At 43.0% G+C, this 16,657-nt stretch overlaps 1 protein-coding gene across 7 annotated transcripts in view; it reads left to right on the top strand.

Annotated features, from left to right (window-relative positions):
* APBA2 (amyloid beta precursor protein binding family A member 2) overlaps positions 1–16,657 on the top strand; it is a 2,738,723-nt gene that overhangs the window by 2,452,589 nt on the left and 269,477 nt on the right. For all 7 annotated transcript variants that reach the window (XM_044078549.1, XM_044078553.1, XM_044078554.1 and 4 more), the window contains one exon: positions 6,888–7,100. In XM_044078549.1, the coding sequence (XP_043934484.1) occupies positions 6,888–7,100 (213 nt within the window). The remainder of the gene's footprint in view (positions 1–6,887; positions 7,101–16,657) is intronic.

The raw sequence follows: 16,657 nt of genomic DNA on the forward strand, positions 1-16,657 counted from the left end.
GTTCGGAGCCGATCCTCGGCTCCGACTCGGCACGCTATACTATAGAGCGAAGTCTCTAATTGGCTGAGCTATTCTACATCCCAGGATGCACCACCACTACTTCCCCAAATCTTGTTTGTCCACACACATGCACACACTCATAGACAGTTGAAATAACATTGCCAGGTGTTTCAAGATGAAACGGCTAAACTGAACCGTCCGGTCTCTTCTGATCTCCAAGGCAGGGGGAAGGAGGGTGGGTTATTAGGAATGTAGGCGAGATGGATCCCAAACATCTAAAGTTATGGTAAGTACATAACTAAAAGATGTTATGTGATCCTATCTCGCCTACATTCTGTACTGATGGGACAGCGTCCCTAGCACCTGATTCCTGGGTGGCTCACTGGAAAACACTCCTGAGAACTGTGGAACCGAAGGGAGCTCACCCTCGAGATGCCACATCCAATTTGTAATGAGAAATGAAGGTGTGAGGAGAAGACCAGGTAGCCGCAGCACAAATGTCACTAATGGCAAGCTTGGAATGAAAGGCTATCGAAGTAGCCATAGCCCTTGTAGAATGAGCTTTCACAGTGGTTGTAAGCTCTCTGTTAGAAAGAAGGTAAGTATGACTGATACAGTCTGTGATCCACTTGGCAATAGTGACCTTCGTGACGGCTTTGCCCAATTTATTGTCCGAAAAGGACACAAACAACTGATCTGTTTTCCGTGTTTGGTGCATCCTATCTAGGTAGAAACGCAATTGCCTGTGAACATCCAATGGATGGAAGATGTATTCCGCTCTGTCTGAGTAATTTGGGAAGAAAACTGGGAGTTCCAAGATTTGGCCAAAGCAGTCCTCATGGCCCTGAAGGCCAGACCCCCCCGAGTCCTGGGAAGGTCCGACCCCCGAGGCCACAACAGTAGAGGGCACTCCCGCAGCCGACGCACCGAGAGGGAGGCTCGGAACCGAAAGCATCGGACCCAAAGCGTCACCCCCGGGGCCGACCGAGGAGGTCCGTGTACCAAACTCCGATCCGAAGGTCGGGGTTGGAGTAAGGGTCGGAGCCGACCCGAGAACCTCCACTGGCTCCACCAGCACTGACTCCAATGGTACTGAGGCTGTTGGAGGAGGAACCAATACAACAGGGTGGACAATCGGCTCCGGAGCTGACTGGGCTGGAGCCAAGACTAACTTTTGGAAAACTGGAGACTGGAACAGCCTTTGAAGCACCCTGTCTATATCCGAATTGGACATCCTCGAAGACCGAGAAGAGACCGATCGGGCCCGGGTTGACTTCTCCGCCGGTTCCGAAAGACTGGGGGACCAGCTCCGAATAGTCTCAAGCAGTATCGGCGCCGAGGGAGATTCCATCAGCACAGCAATTTCCCTCGGAGCCGACGGGGACTTCGGTGCCGAGGTAGAAGAGTCTGAGCGAGCAACCTTTCTCGGCTCCGAAAGCAATGGAGCCGAAGAAAGTGACCCGCCTCTCGATGCTCGAGCACTCGGCTCCGAAGACAGAGGAGTCGAAGCTGGAGGCATCGAGGCAGACCATTCCGACCTCGGCTCCAAAGTCCGTGGAGCCGACGGAGAAGCCTGCCTTGATTTCTTTGCTGTCGGCTCCGACGGAGTGGTCGGAGCCGAAGACTTCTTCTTCCTGGAGGGAGAGGGGGAAGAAGATAAAGCCTCTTCAAAAGAAGGGGTGATGAGCCCTTTTAATATCAATTTGTTTTTCCTCTCTTGGAGGACACGAGAAGAAAAAGCATGACATACACTACACGACTCTTGAAGGTGTTTAGGGCCTAGGCAATAAACACATAGAGAGTGGTCATCCGTGATTGACATCTTGTACCCACACTTGGTACATTTTATAAAGCCCGAATGCCTATGTTCCTTCGACATACCACAAAGACACACACCAAAAATCAAGGTAAACTGAACACGCAGAGATGCCAAATCCCTCTAATTTAAACAGGATAAGCCAATAACTCACACAGGCGAAAAACTGTAACACAGCTCTGGCAAAGCGCGAGGGCAAGGCCCCTCTAACTAAAAACGGAACCTTGATGAGTATATGAACAAATACCAAACAACAAAAATTTTTGTAGCAAAATAGGCTCTAAAAATGTCTGAAATAGAGCGTGAGGAAATCCCTACTGATTTAAGCGGGAACCTAACGCTAACAACAAATCCACACAAACTTCAAACTCACACAAACTCCTTCCTCAAAAAGTGTTTAGTAGCTGTTAAAACAGCTTTTGGTTGAAAAATTAGCAAAATTCTGACAGAAAATTTGTCAGTAAAGAGTACTTAGCCCAGCCAAGTCGAGACCACGTCTATTGCTGTCAAGCAGCAAACGAGATCTGGGGAAGTAGTGGTGGTGCATCCTGGGATGTAGAATAGCTCAGCCAATTAGAGACTTTGCTCTATAGTATAGCGTGCCGAGTCGGAGCCGATCCCCATCAGTACAGAATGTAGGCGAGATAGGATCACATAACATCATTTCGTCAGTAATGTTATGGTTCTGACATTAGGTAAACTGTCTGGATAGTCATGTATAACTGTCAGACATGACACCTGCATGGTATATGGATGAAGGAGACAAAAGATTGGTAAAGGGATGCCTAAACCTGTTATGACCACCTTGCTAATATTACTGTTTTCCATGTCTGTAGAGCAGTACAGAAAAAGATGGGAAACAAAAGACTGCTGGTTCTGCTAAGAAAGCCAGTTATAAAACAATGTTCTCTTGGGCAGAGACCAAAGTGCTACTTCAGGTCCATAGCCAACAGCTCATTTGCCTAAGATTTCCTCTGTGCGCTCAAGATATTCTCTTCTTCCAGGTTTCATAATGTAAAAAAATGTCTGCACTGCTGACATTCTAACAAGTGACCATGCCTCTTAACTGTTATGATTTATTCATAGTGGTATAATTATGGCCCCTAGATTTAGCCTTGCTCCTCCAAGAATTGCTGCTGGTCCACTTAAAATCAGACCTGTTTACAAGAACATACTTTTTTTTTTTAAATAAATAGCTGTGGCAGGGCTAGCCACCAGGTGGTGTAAACTTTGGCTCGAGATAATTGTCACTGCTGAAGTGACACCCTGACCCCATGTTCAAAATGGGAAAAGGCGCTGAGGATGGATGGATGGATGGACTTTTTTAATAAATAAACTAAGTCTATACAAAATTTATCTATCACTATGTATATGGGGTTTAGTATATGAAGAACTTTTGTTGTGAAAATTACGAAAGCACTCCTATTTCTAACCCTCTACTATGACTTGTTAAAGGCCAGTGCTATGATATTAATCTCAGGAGTTGACCGGCACTCATTTTTCTGACAGCTAACCTGTTTACTGTAATTTTATCTTACACTTATGGTATTTTATACTCTTTGAAATGTTTTGTTTCCCCTTTGGTTACTCTGTTTATTTTGCTGTACACACCAGGACTTAACCAGAAACTGATCCAACAAAATCAGTGCTCCACCCCAGTTAACAGATTAAAATAACTGACTTGTACCCTATAAAATTGGGACATTAACTGCAGAATTAGGTTATCAAAGAAACTATTACCTTCAGTAACTTACTGAGCTCAGAAGGCCCCTTAACTTACAGACCCAGTCCATGAGCTATTACTTTAGACAACAAAGAGCTGAGATTTTGAATCCAAAGATGATGAAGGAGCAATCAGTGCAATAATGAGTTCCATGCTGTCTGCATTAAATTACATTCATAAGGGAAAACTCAAAACATATTCATCAGTGCCACCCTGACCCAATGGAAAGACTGTACCAGTGATATATGGTCTAACTTTTTGAAAACCTGCAACTTTATAACTTCAAAGACACTCTGATTTTTAATGCATTTTCTCAAAATCCATCCGTCCAACCTTAACCCCTTTTCCCCATTTTGCACATGGGCTCAGTGTATCGCTTCAACAGTGACAATCATCTCAAGTCAGTGTTCACACTGCCAGGTGGCCAGCCCTGCCACGGTAGTTCATCCATTCCACGCACTCCCACACACACTCAAAATGCCTCTTCCAAACGTTTCACCACAAAACAATGCAACTGCCTCTCTCTCTCTCAAACAATTCTTCATAGGTTAAAACTAGATGTCCAAGTGGGGCAGATCTTCCACCCTTCACAAATTTAGCTACCCCCTCCCTGAAACAACTGATGACAGTAAACATTAAAATGAGCTGTGTGCATGCACAGTACCACAAATATGTATCCTTCCTGTTACCATTTTAGTATACACAAGTGCAGATGTTTATGTTTTTCTACATCCTTGTAATTCTTAATAAAGAAAAAAATGATTCTAGCATAGTAGCTATGTAAATGTGCATTGGTACCAGATTTGTGTCTAAAATATGTTGTATTTTCTCACACTGACTACAAAAAGTCTAACACTAATGGCACTGCAGATTTTTTTTCCTCATCTGCCCTTAACTAGAATTATTACATGTGAAAGTTTTAAGACTTTGAAAACCACACCATACTGTGAATGCACTGACTTACATAATGCACGCAAGTGTGCAAGAATACTGTGTCACTTTAGTATGAGATATTACAATTTCTCTTCTTGGCATTTGACCCATCTGTGCCTACCCAAAGACAGAGTATAAATGCATAAATATTTGCAATTCAAAAATACATTGCTGTTCATAAAAAATCACCATCACAACTGTCAGATGCTTAATAATAGCATTAAAAATAAAAAAAATCCATTACGTAGTCAGTTTATGAGCGTAGGTAGCCCCCACTTCAAGTTACTTTTCATCATGGTCCTGCAGCACAATGTATGACAGAAAGTGCTACACACTGATGTTTCCAGATTGTCACTCCGCTATATAATATCCGCACACAAATGCACTTTTAACAGGCAAAATCCTTTTCTGTCAAGTAAAAACTAGTCAGGATCAATGCTCAGGTCACCTAAGTAACACCTCCAATTGTGTGTCCACAAATATGCAAAAAATATATTTAATTAAAGTAAAGTATGTATGGGTTGACAAGGGGAAGTACACCTCCAAATGAGGTACACACTCACCTGTGTACTACATTGGCATAACATTTCTTGATTTCAACCAAACAACTAAAAATCTTTTTTCTTTGTTTTTTGGTTCTAGGTTGTACAGTGAGTTGTCAGAGGAGAGGGTAGGCATGTACCCCTACACCAAAGGCTAAATCCACCATTGATAACAGTGGCCTGCCCCTTTGTACATTGTTAATTGTGTTGCCTCTGCCAGATGCATTGTGTGGCTTAATGGGTTTGGGGATTGCATGCATCATTTTTATTGCAGTGTATCTGTGTTACTATGGGCTGAAGCAGTGTATGAGCCACTACCACTTTGCCAGTGCAACGATATACTGTGCTCACCTCCATCAGTCATGTTCACCCCCTGCTGCTCGCTGTTCCACCACCTCTTCATCTGGCTCTGCATCCACTGCTTGGTGTGCTGGGGAACACTCCCCTGCAACTGCCCCTTCCTCATTATAATTGCCTCCTAAGTATGATATTGTGCAACATTGCACATACTGAAAATAAATCTGCACATGTCAATAGCATATTGCAGGGCACCACTTTTTAAATCCAAACAGCAAAAGTATCATTTCAACACCCCAGACACATGCTCCACAATGACATTTGTTTGCACTCTGCTTCATTCTGTGCATTTCTGGTAGGTATCATTAGGCAGGATTCAAGGGCCTATCAGGCATCATCAGTAAGATGCATGTGAGGGAAGTCACCCTTTGTAAACTGTTGGAAGTTATGATAGCTTCATGGGTGGCCTGCAGATACATTGTACATCATATCCTGAGCATTACAGATCACCTGGTAGTTAATTGAATGATGCCCTTTGCAGTTCAGGTACCCGATTCCCCAGTTCCAGAGGTGGGACCTTTATTTCAACATGGTTGCATTCTGTAGCTTTCAGTACCTTGTGAAAATGAGCTATTTCATAGAAGTCCTGCATGGTGTTAACCTTCTCCACTGTGGAAGTGGGAACCATATATGCTCCCCCACATACTATAACATGGCATTAAAGAACTGACGGAGTATTCTGGAGACAGATGCATGAAGTACCCCCACTATCCCCAGTAGGTCACTGAAAAGTCCCTGTAGCTAGCATATGTAAAGTCACACATACCTTATAGCCACTGGGACAGGTACTCCATGGCTCCTCATGAGGCTGCAGATGAGGCCAACACAAGTCCACAATGTCTTGCATGCTATCCTTATCCACACGCTACCATTCCAAGTGTCGATGTCATGGAGCCCATGAAATACTAAATGTTGTCGGATGACATGGCACCTCCAAGGATGAGGAAGCACACCTAACATCATCTTGCAGATATACATTAACTAAAGCAGTGGCAACCCCTAACATATTTCTGTGTTTCGCTATCATGAAAATGGGGAATTAGCTGTGTTCTCTAACAATGGTGCTAGAGCTCTGCGTCATACACTTTATACATCTCTGAATCACTTTGCTTTCTTGAATTTGTTTCATTTGCATACATAGCATCACTCCTTGTACTAATATTGCTCATTATCATCTGATTATACAGCCGTTAACATAAACTGCAGTCATCTGTACCTTTGTGCATTCCCTGCTCACCAGAATGTTGCTGTGTTTTCTGAATCCCAGGGTCAGTGCTCATATAAGAAATGTGGAGGAACAACATGAGCAAGGGGAACTCTTAGGGCAAGAAAAATGACTTATTGAATGAAAATTTAAATTAACAAGTGCAGTGAAGTCTTAAATATTCATTTACATATATTTTTGTGCAGTACTACCTACCCCTAATGATAATTTAACATGAAAAACAAAACTGACTATGGTAACAAAAAAAAATTGTGCAACATAGATTTGTTTCTTTACTTTTCTTTCCAACAGCTGCAGATAGAGAAACAGAAAGGAGAAATCCTTGGAGTAGTGATTGTGGAGTCTGGTTGGGGATCAATCCTTCCAACTGTTATTTTGGCCAACATGATGAATAGCGGTCCTGCTGCTCGCTCAGGAAAGCTTAGCATTGGTGATCAAATAATGTCAATCAATGGAACAAGTTTAGTGGGACTTCCATTAGCCACATGCCAAGGAATCATTAAGGTATGTTAAAAGCATTATATAAATAGCTTGCACTGAGAACATTGTTTATAAACGCTATTTTTCTATACAGTTAGATCATTTAAGTAATTAGCAAGCTTTAAAGGGAATGTGGAATGCCAAACAATGCAATTTTATATATATATATATATATATATATATATATATATATATATATATATATATATATCATAAAAAAGTTGAAGTACAAGTGTTTGTGTATTTATCAATTTATATGTACATACATATATATGTGTTTATACATGTGTATGTAATTATACATTATGTTCACAAACACACATAAATATATGGCTGTATATCTGTGTGTGTGTGTGTGTGTGTGTATGTATAGGATGTATTAAATTACATCTGAGAATGTTTGTATCTAATCCACAAAACATCTAAAAATGTAATCAAAAACAGAGTTAATGTAAAACACATCTGGATGAATCACATTAAATCTAAAATAAATAAACAGCAGATACTGCCCCAAAACTGTTTTTTTTTTTTTTTTTATTTTGGGCGGCTCTTGCCACCCCTTCCCCCATAAATTAAATGTATTAACTCCACAGTTTCCCCAGGGAAAAGAGAAGACACTTCATGCACTGAATCACTGCTGATGTACATACTTGTAGGGTACAAACGATGCACTAGACTAATTTGGAGAAAACATGCACTGAATCACTGCTGATGTATGTACTTGTAGGGTACAAATGATGCACTAGATGAATTTTGGAGAAAACACTTCTCAGTGAATCACTACTGATGTATGCACTTGTAGGGTACAAACGATGCACTAGATGAATTTGGAGAAAACACTTCACAGTGAATCACTGCTGATGTACGTACTTGTAGGATAGAAATGATGCACTAGACCAATTTGGAGAAAACACTTCATGCACTGAATCACTGCTGATGTACGTAGTTGTAGGGTATAAACGATGCACTAGACTAATTTGCCTTATAATTGCCCTACCCCTGTAAACCACACCCTGTCAAATGTAATTAGAATAAATGTGGTTTAGACAAATGAGTCTTAAATCAAATGTTTAGATATATTTATTTTAGACAAAATGAGTTTTACACGTTCATAGGTAGTTACTAGGCTTGCAGTCCAAAGGACCATTGAGGAGCCTTGCCCTATATTCAGGAAAAAGATACTAAAAATTAACAACTTTATAAAAGGTTAAGATGTACAGTATAATTCCACCTGACAGTTGTTTCACGTCACTGCACAAATGTATATGACAGATTCCAGTGGCAAAAAACTATGGTTGTGTACTACAGTCAGCCAAAATATAACTCATACAGCAATGTCTTCTTCTTTCGGTATTTCCAGTTAGGGGTCGCCACAGTGGATCACCTGTCCGCTCATGATTGGCAGTGGAGTTTTATGGTGTTGAGTTGCCAGCCCGGCACCCAACCTTCCACAGAAGGAACACACATGCACACACTCACACCTAGGGCCAATTTAGAGTGTCCAGTCCACCTACAGCATGTCTTTGGGATATGGGAGAAAACCAGAGCATCTGGAGAAAACCCACGTGACCACAGGGAGGACATGCAGACTCCACACAGAAGGCACCCCAGCCAAGGATCGAACTGGAGAACCTCTTGCTGTGAGGTGGCAATGCTAACCACTGCACCACCATGGCTGCCCAACTCATACAGCAATGTATGAATACAAATTATTGCTGCTACAACTTATACTGTTTCAGTAGGTGTACTTGTTAGTCTAGACTGTCTCCTCATATATATGTATTTACTGCAGGGAAAATTGTACTGTGTATTTAACTTTGTGCTATTTGTAGGTCATTTTTTTCAGTTTGTTGTACACTATATGTTTTGCTTGTTGTGTTTAAGTTTTTATTTCATTATATGTATTTTATGGTGTAACTTTCACTGTGTATTCTGCTTGGTGTGTCGTTTTGCATTTTTTTGTTGCATTTACCTTTTACATGGATTAGTTAACTGCTATGTCCAGTTGCAGAAGTACAAAATAAGTAGTACCTTCAGTTAAAATCTGTTGTACGAGCACATGGGTTCATATGTGTGTACTAGGCTAATGGCCTTGGGGCCTTTACAAGCCTAGCCCATGGAAGTGCCCTGGCATCATGCCGTTCACATTAGTTCCCAGTGCCTGTATCAAGTAGAGCCGCTGGAGTGATCCCCAGGGTGAACTTTCTATTACCTATCCACTCAGTCAAGATTTCTCTTGAAGAGGGCCAGCGAGGTGCATTGCTTGATATGTATGGAAAGTCTATTCCAGAGCATGGGCAGTCTCTGGATGAGGAACCTGTCCCTCCAGCATGCTCTGTTGATTGTGGTAACAAGGTTGAGGTCTCTGTAGTGTGTGGTGTGGAGGAACTGGGATTTCTTTAGATGTAGCATTTCTAACAGAGCTGGGTCAGACATGGCTTTGTAAGTCAAGCAGAGATTGCCTCTAAGTAGATGATATGAGACAGAGAATAGCTGGAGTCTTTTGAGTCTGTCCATGTCGGATATGTGTTTACGCCTAGGATCCTCTTCGTGAGGTACTCTGTGGCCTCTCCAGCTGTTGCAGGGTTCTAGTGAGGTATGTGACAAATGGGGCATTATACTCGATGATTGGTCTAATGAGGGAAGAGTAGAGAGAGATGATTACCTCTTTCTTTCTGGATGCAAAACCCTTGATAATGAGATGTTCATAGGTTCATAGGTAGGTACTAGGCTATTGGCCCTAGGGCCTATATAAGCCTAGCCAAAAAGGTACCCTGGCTTTCGCTACCCAAGAAAATTATTTTCCTGTGCCCCTGTCGAGCAGAGACATAGAGGTGATCCCCAGGGTTAATTTCCTATTTCTCATCCAATCATGAAGATTTTTCTTGAAGAGTGCTAATGAGGAGCTTTATTTGATATAGATAGGTAGTTTGTTCCAGAGTATAGGAAGTCTCTAGGACAGGAATCTATCCCTCCAGCATGTTCTGTTTATTGTGGTGACAAGGTTTTGGTCCCTAGAGCATGTAGCTCGGATGGATTGGGATTTCTTTAAGTGGAGCATGTCCAACAGCTCTGAGTTTGACATAGCTTTGTATGTTAGGCAGAGATCACTTCTGAGTATGCGATATGCGACGGAGTAAAGCTGGAGTTTTTTGAGATGGTCTGCATAGGGCATCTGTTTGAGGCCAGTAATCCTCTTTGTTAGGTATTTCTGCGGCCTTTCCAGTTGTTGTAGATGTTATGTGAGGTACATACCAAAAGGGGTATTGTACTCTATAATGGGTCTAATGAGTGCCTCGTAGAGGGGAACAATGACCTATTTTTTCTTGGATGAGAAACCTTTTGTGATGAGGTGTGCGCCGTAGAAGGATTTCCCGACTACTGTGGTGATGTAATTGTCAAAGGAGAGACTACTGTCCACCTGTGTCCCAAGGTCTCTTATCACACTTTCAGTGTTACGTAGACTGCCACCTATGTGGTAGCTCATGGGTACAGAGTTTTTACCAAAGGGGATGACAGTGCACTTTTTGGCATTGAGCTTGAGGCCATGGCTTTGACACCAGACATATGTGTCAGTAAGGCCCTTTTGTAGGATGTCCACATCGTTAGAAGTTTTAGTTATGGCTCCTAGTTTGCAGTCATCTGCAAACTTCATTAGCCAAAGACCTTCTGTGTTAGCCTGTACTTCAGAAAAGTAGATACCAAACAGGAGAGGACCCAGGACTGAACGTTGTGGTACTCCACATGTCACTGGTCTGAAGTTGGATTTGGAGACTGCTACTTTCTCAGTGTAGGTTCTGTCAGTGAGCCAGTTGACAGCCCATCTTGTGACATAGGGATTTATACATAGTTTAGTGAGTTTATCTATAATTCCAGAGTGGGGGATGGTGTCAAAAGTCTTGGCGAGATCTAGCTAGGTTGTGTGAACCACCTTACCCTCATCTATGGCTTTGGTGACTGCTTCAAAGATGTCTATCAGGTTTAGGAGACATGATCTGCCTTTTACAAACCCGAACTGGGTGGGTCCAGAGTTTGGAGATTACCATTGTCTTTGTTTATAAGTTCCATGATGATACGTTCCATGGCCTTGCAGACTAGGCTCGTTATGCTAATAGGGAAGTAGTTCCTGGGGTCCGTGGTGGCTCCACCTTTGTGAAGTGGGATAACCGTCACTGTGTGCCATTCAGTGGGCACAAAGCTTGAGGTGAGGCTATGATTGAAGATTGTGCTTAGGTGGGGTGCCATTTCATTCTATAGTTCATGTAGAACGTAGCCTGGGATGTTGTCAGGTCTCATGGATGCTGTAATCTTGGCTATGGAGAGTGTGGCTTTTACCTGTGTAGCCGTGATTACAGAAACTTTGTATTCTTCCGGTATAGAGATGGACCCTTTAAGGGGTGAGAGGGGGGTAAAGTTAACACTGAACCTATCTGCCAGGATGTTGGCAATATCAGTTGGTTCTGTATATTTAGTGCCATTGTATGTAACTCAGAGCAGATGTGAGTGTTGCCATTGAGATTGTTGACACAGTTATAGAATGTTTTGTGGTTGTCTTTAGAATAAGTGGCTATTTTGTTTTCATAACTATCTTTGGAGGATTTTATGAGGGATCTCAGCTTCTTACTGAGGCTGTCCAGGGAGTTCCTCCAATCATGGGATTTTACTCTTTTTTTTCAGTTTCTTTCTTCTGTTGTAGAGTTTGTTTATGGCAGGGGACCAGCAGACTGGCTTCCTTTTTTCAGAGGATAACGTCTAGGTTCTGTTAGGGATAGCACGATCCATGCACTCATGTTAAGTGCTTATAAAGTGCATTTGTGTAGGATTCAGCAGTCGTACCTCGATTGTCTGATTGCATAGGTGTCATGAAATTTGCCACTTCTGTCTTAAAAAGCATGAAGTTGGCTTTGGAGAAATTTTTTATGGTGGTTTCCCTCATGGAGGTGAGGGTGGGATGTGAATGTCTAGGGTTATTAGCTTGTGGTCATATCTGACCAACGAGGAATGGGTCTATATTATAAGATTGACGGTTGAAAACATTGAACAACATATGGTCGACACCATATGGTTGATGTCTTCAAATGTCGACCTTATAAAAAGACAAAAAAGAAAAAGAAAAAAGTACCCTAATGGGATTAAGCAGGGGGGCAAACCCACCTGCACCCTCCACATCCCCTGCTACTTAAATATACCAACTCTGAGACCGCACTACATTGCAGTAAACGGAAATCTCCCCTTACGGAGATTTCCGTTTACACGCTTGAGATTCTGAGCGGTCGATATTCTCATGTCGACAATGTCAGATTCGATATTGTCGGCTTTCGAGAATATAATATAGACCCTAAGGAATTGACCTCTGGTGTGGAACGCCAGTCGCCCATGTTGGTAATGACCTGGTCTAGGATATTGCTGCCCCTGGTGGGGGTGTGGATAAGTTGATCCAAGGCACTGGAATTTATGAATTCCAGAAAACGTTGAGCAAAAGAGTTGGTACATGAGAAGTTTTCCCAGTTAATGGTGGGGTAGTTGAAATCGCCCATTATTAGGGTGTTGGGTTGTACCATAATATTTTCCAGTGTATCAAGAAATGAGGTGTGGGAGTCCTGGGGCATTGTGGGGGATCTGTAGCAAGTTAAAATTTGGATTGCGGTCTTGCCCAGAGTTAGTTGCACTTGGATAATCTCGGATGCATTATGCTGAGCAGCTAGCCTGGAGGTGTGGATATCCTTAATGAATATGGACATGCCTCCACATTTAGTGTTTCGATCCATATTAGGTGGCCAAAAGGTGTGGTATGAATTATAGCCTGGTAATGAAGGGGTGCTCTCTGGAGCCTTGAACCAGGTCTCTGTCACTGCACAGATGTCGATGTTCTCCATTTTAAGGAGTGCCTCGAGTGAATGCATTTTGAGGTTTAGACTTCTAGCATTGAGTAGCATTATCCTCATATATTGCTTGCTTGTACCTGTTATAGTGGGGAATTTGTCATTTGAATTTTGCCTAAAAAAGGCACTATAGGGGTGGCAAGAGCCTTAGCCAGTATCCGGAATCCCAAGGGTGTCAGGTGCAGGCCATCTCTAGCAAAGCGTCGTGGTCTGTCAATCATGTCATCTCAGGCAGACAGATACTGGATCCCCTTAGAATGACACCAGAAGCTTAGCCAGTTGTTGAAGTCAGTCATTTTGCCCTTGTACTGTGGTATCATTCTGGGTGATGACTACTGAGGGCTAGGGTCATACCTGCCTGGGCTACAAGATTGGAGGGCTCCTCCGTGTCTCTTTTCATGTAGTTCAGGGAGGTATGTCTCAGGTCATTCACACCAACATGGACAATGACAGAGTCATATTTGTACTTGTTGTGGAGTGACCTGAGTGCGTGCATTATGCGGCGGATCCTGGCACCCAACAGGCAACTGACAGTAACTTTCTCCTCCTTTAGCCTGGTGAATGGAGCATCAGTGTGCCTGACTATAGAGTCACCTATGACTAGATTGTTGGGTACGTTGTTATGCCTTATGGGCTGTGATTGAGTGGCACACTGAGTTTGTGGGTTATGTGTCATTTGGGTTGTGTTGGGGGGGGGTGGAGGTTGCTTGCGTTTCTCCTTTGAATATCTCTGTTGCTGTGGAGTGACCTGAGTGCGTGCATTATGTGGCGGATCCTGGCACCCAACAGGCAGCTGACAGTAACTTTCTCCTCCTTTAGCCTGGTGAATGGAACATCAGTGTGCCTGACTATAGAGTCACCTATGACTAGAGTGTTGGGTATGTTGTTATGCCTTATGGGCTGTGATTGAGTGGCACACTGAGTTTGAGGGTTATGTGTCATTTGGGTTGTGTTGGGGGGGGTGGAGGTTGCTTGCGTTTCTCCTTTGAATATCTCTGTTGCTTGAGCAGATTTTTATTGAGAACCTCCGTGAATGTAGGTGTGTGTTTTGTGTTGCTATGTGTGTGTTTTGGTGGTGTAGGTTTTGAGGGACTATGTGATGAGTGTGGTGTGGTGCAAGTGTTTACCTTCTCCTCTTGCCACATAGAAGGGCTTTCTGACCACAGTGGCAATGTGGTAGCCAAAGGAGAGGTTGCTGTTATCATGCGTCCCAGATGTCTTATAGCGCCTTCAGTGTTCAGTGGGCTCCCATCTATGTGGTAATTAGTGGGAACTGAGTTTTTACCAAAGGGGATGATGACACATTTTTTGGCATTAAACTTAAGGCCATGGTCTCAACACCAGTCATTGGTCTTACTGAGGCCTTTCTGTAGGATGTCTGCATTACTTGGGGAGTTAATAATGGCTCCAAGCTTGCAATCGTCTGTGAACTTGGTCAGCCAGAGTCCCTTTGTGTTGGCCTGGACTTCTGAGAAGTAGACACTGAACAGGATAGAGCCCAGGACCAATCCATTTGGGACTCCACTTGTGACTGGTCGACAGTCTGACTTGAAGTCTGCTACTTTCAGACTGTGTGTTCTATCTATGAGCCAATTTGCAACCCACCTATTGGTTTATAGGGGTTGATGCCTAGTTTGGTGAGTTTATCAATAATTCCTGAGTGAGAAATGGTATCAAAGGCCTTGGTCAGATCAAGGTAAGCTGTATGCACTGCCTTATCTTTATCCACAGCCCTGGTGACTTACTCAAATAAGTCAACCAGGTTGAGCAGGCATGATCTCCCTTTCACAAAGCCAAATTGCATGGGATCTAGAGTTTACAGGTTCCCTATATCTTTGTTAATCAGGTCCATGATGATGCAGTCCATAGCTTTACATATCAGACTCCTCAGGCTTATGGGGCAATAATTCCCAGGGTCTGTAGTTGCTCTCTCTATATGGAGAGGCATGACTGAAACAGTGCGTCATTCAATAGGGACAAAGCCTGAGGTGAGGCTGTGACTGAATAGGGCACACAAATGTGGTGCCAGTTCACTTTGTAGTTCATATAGAACACAGCCAGGGATACTATCAGGTCCCATGGAAGCTGTATTTTTGGCCTTGGACAATGCAGCTTTAACCTGTACTGGATGCCTGGTATTCTTCTGGTATTGTGATTGGTCCTTTAGGGGGAGGAGAGAGGGGTAAAGCTGGGAATGAATCTGTCAGCCAGTATATTGGCAATATCTGTTGGCTCAGTGTAGGAGGTACCATTGTGCAGTAACTCAGAACAAATCTGGGTATTGCCATGGAGGTCCTTGATATAGCTATAGAAGGCTTTGTGATTGTTTTTAGTGTCTGACACAATTCTGCCTTAATAGCTGGCTTTAGAGGATTTGATGAGGGATCTCAACTTTTTGTTGAGGCTAATAAGGGAGTTTTTCCAGTCTTGGGATTTTTCCTTTTTCTGCAACAATTTCTTCCTTCTGTTATAGAGTTTATTAATGGCAGGGGACTACCAGATTGGCTTCCTTTTTGGAGGAGAACGTCTTGGTTCTGTTGGGTATGGCTAGTTCCATACGTTTATGTATATGTTCGTACCATACATTGGTGTATGATTCAGCAGTCATGCAGCTATTTTACATTGGTATGGGTGCCGTGAAGTTAGCCACCTCTGTTTTTAGGAGTCCAAAGTCAGCTTTGAAGAAGTGTTTAAAGGTGGTTACCTTTGCGGTGGGTGTGGGTGAAATATAGATTTCCATGGTGATTAGTTTATGGTCGGATCTGACCAGGGAGGGGTCTAGAGCAATGGTCGTTCATGTTAGTAATAACCAGGTTAAGGATGTTGCTTCTTGTAGTTGGGGTCAGAATGAGCTTGTCCAGGGCATTGGAACTGATGAATTCCAGGAAGTGTTGGGCCAGTGTATTGGTGCTTGAGTAGTTTTCCCAGTTGATGGAGGGGTAGCTGAAGTCTCCTAGTAAGAGTGTTGGGTTGGACCTTGATAGATTACAGGGTGCTTAGGAACATGGAGTGAGAGTCTAGGGACAGGGTCGGGAACCTATAGCAGGTCATGACCCGGATCACCATCTTACCTAATGTTAGTTGTACCTGAAGTATCTCAGATGCGTTATGCTGTGCTACTAGTTGTGATGTGTGTATCCTTTATAAATATGGAGACACCACCGCCTTTGGAGCTTTGGTCAATGTTTCGGGGCCAAAAGTTGTGGAATGAGTTATAGCCTAGTAGTGCAGGGATGCTGTCTGCTGCTTTAAACCAAGTCTGTGTTACAGCACAAATGTCATTATTCCCCATTTTGAGGAGTGCTTCGAGCAAGTGCATCTTGAGATTTAGACTTCTAGCATTGAGCAGCATGACCCATCAGATTGCATTTATTTATAGTTGTTATGGTGGTAAATTGGTGTTTGAAACACTGCCTATAAAAGGCACTATAGGGGTGGCAAGAGCCTTAGCCAGTAACAGGAAACCCAGGGGTGACAGATGCAGGCCATTTCTGGCAAAGCATCAAGGTCATGTCATCCCTAGCAGACAGATACTGGATCCTCTTAGAATGACACTAGAAACTTAGCCAATTGTTGAAGTCAATCATTTTTTATTTGTACTGCAGTATCATTCTGGGTGATGGGAGGATACTGCTCAGGGCTACTGTCATACCTGCCTGGGACACTTAATCCGAGAGCTCCACCATGTCTCTTTTCATT

The sequence above is a fragment of the Protopterus annectens genome, chromosome 7.part1, assembly GCF_019279795.1.
Source record: "Protopterus annectens isolate FY-2018-M chromosome 7.part1, PAN1.0, whole genome shotgun sequence".
Classification (NCBI taxonomy): domain Eukaryota; kingdom Metazoa; phylum Chordata; order Ceratodontiformes; family Protopteridae; genus Protopterus; species Protopterus annectens.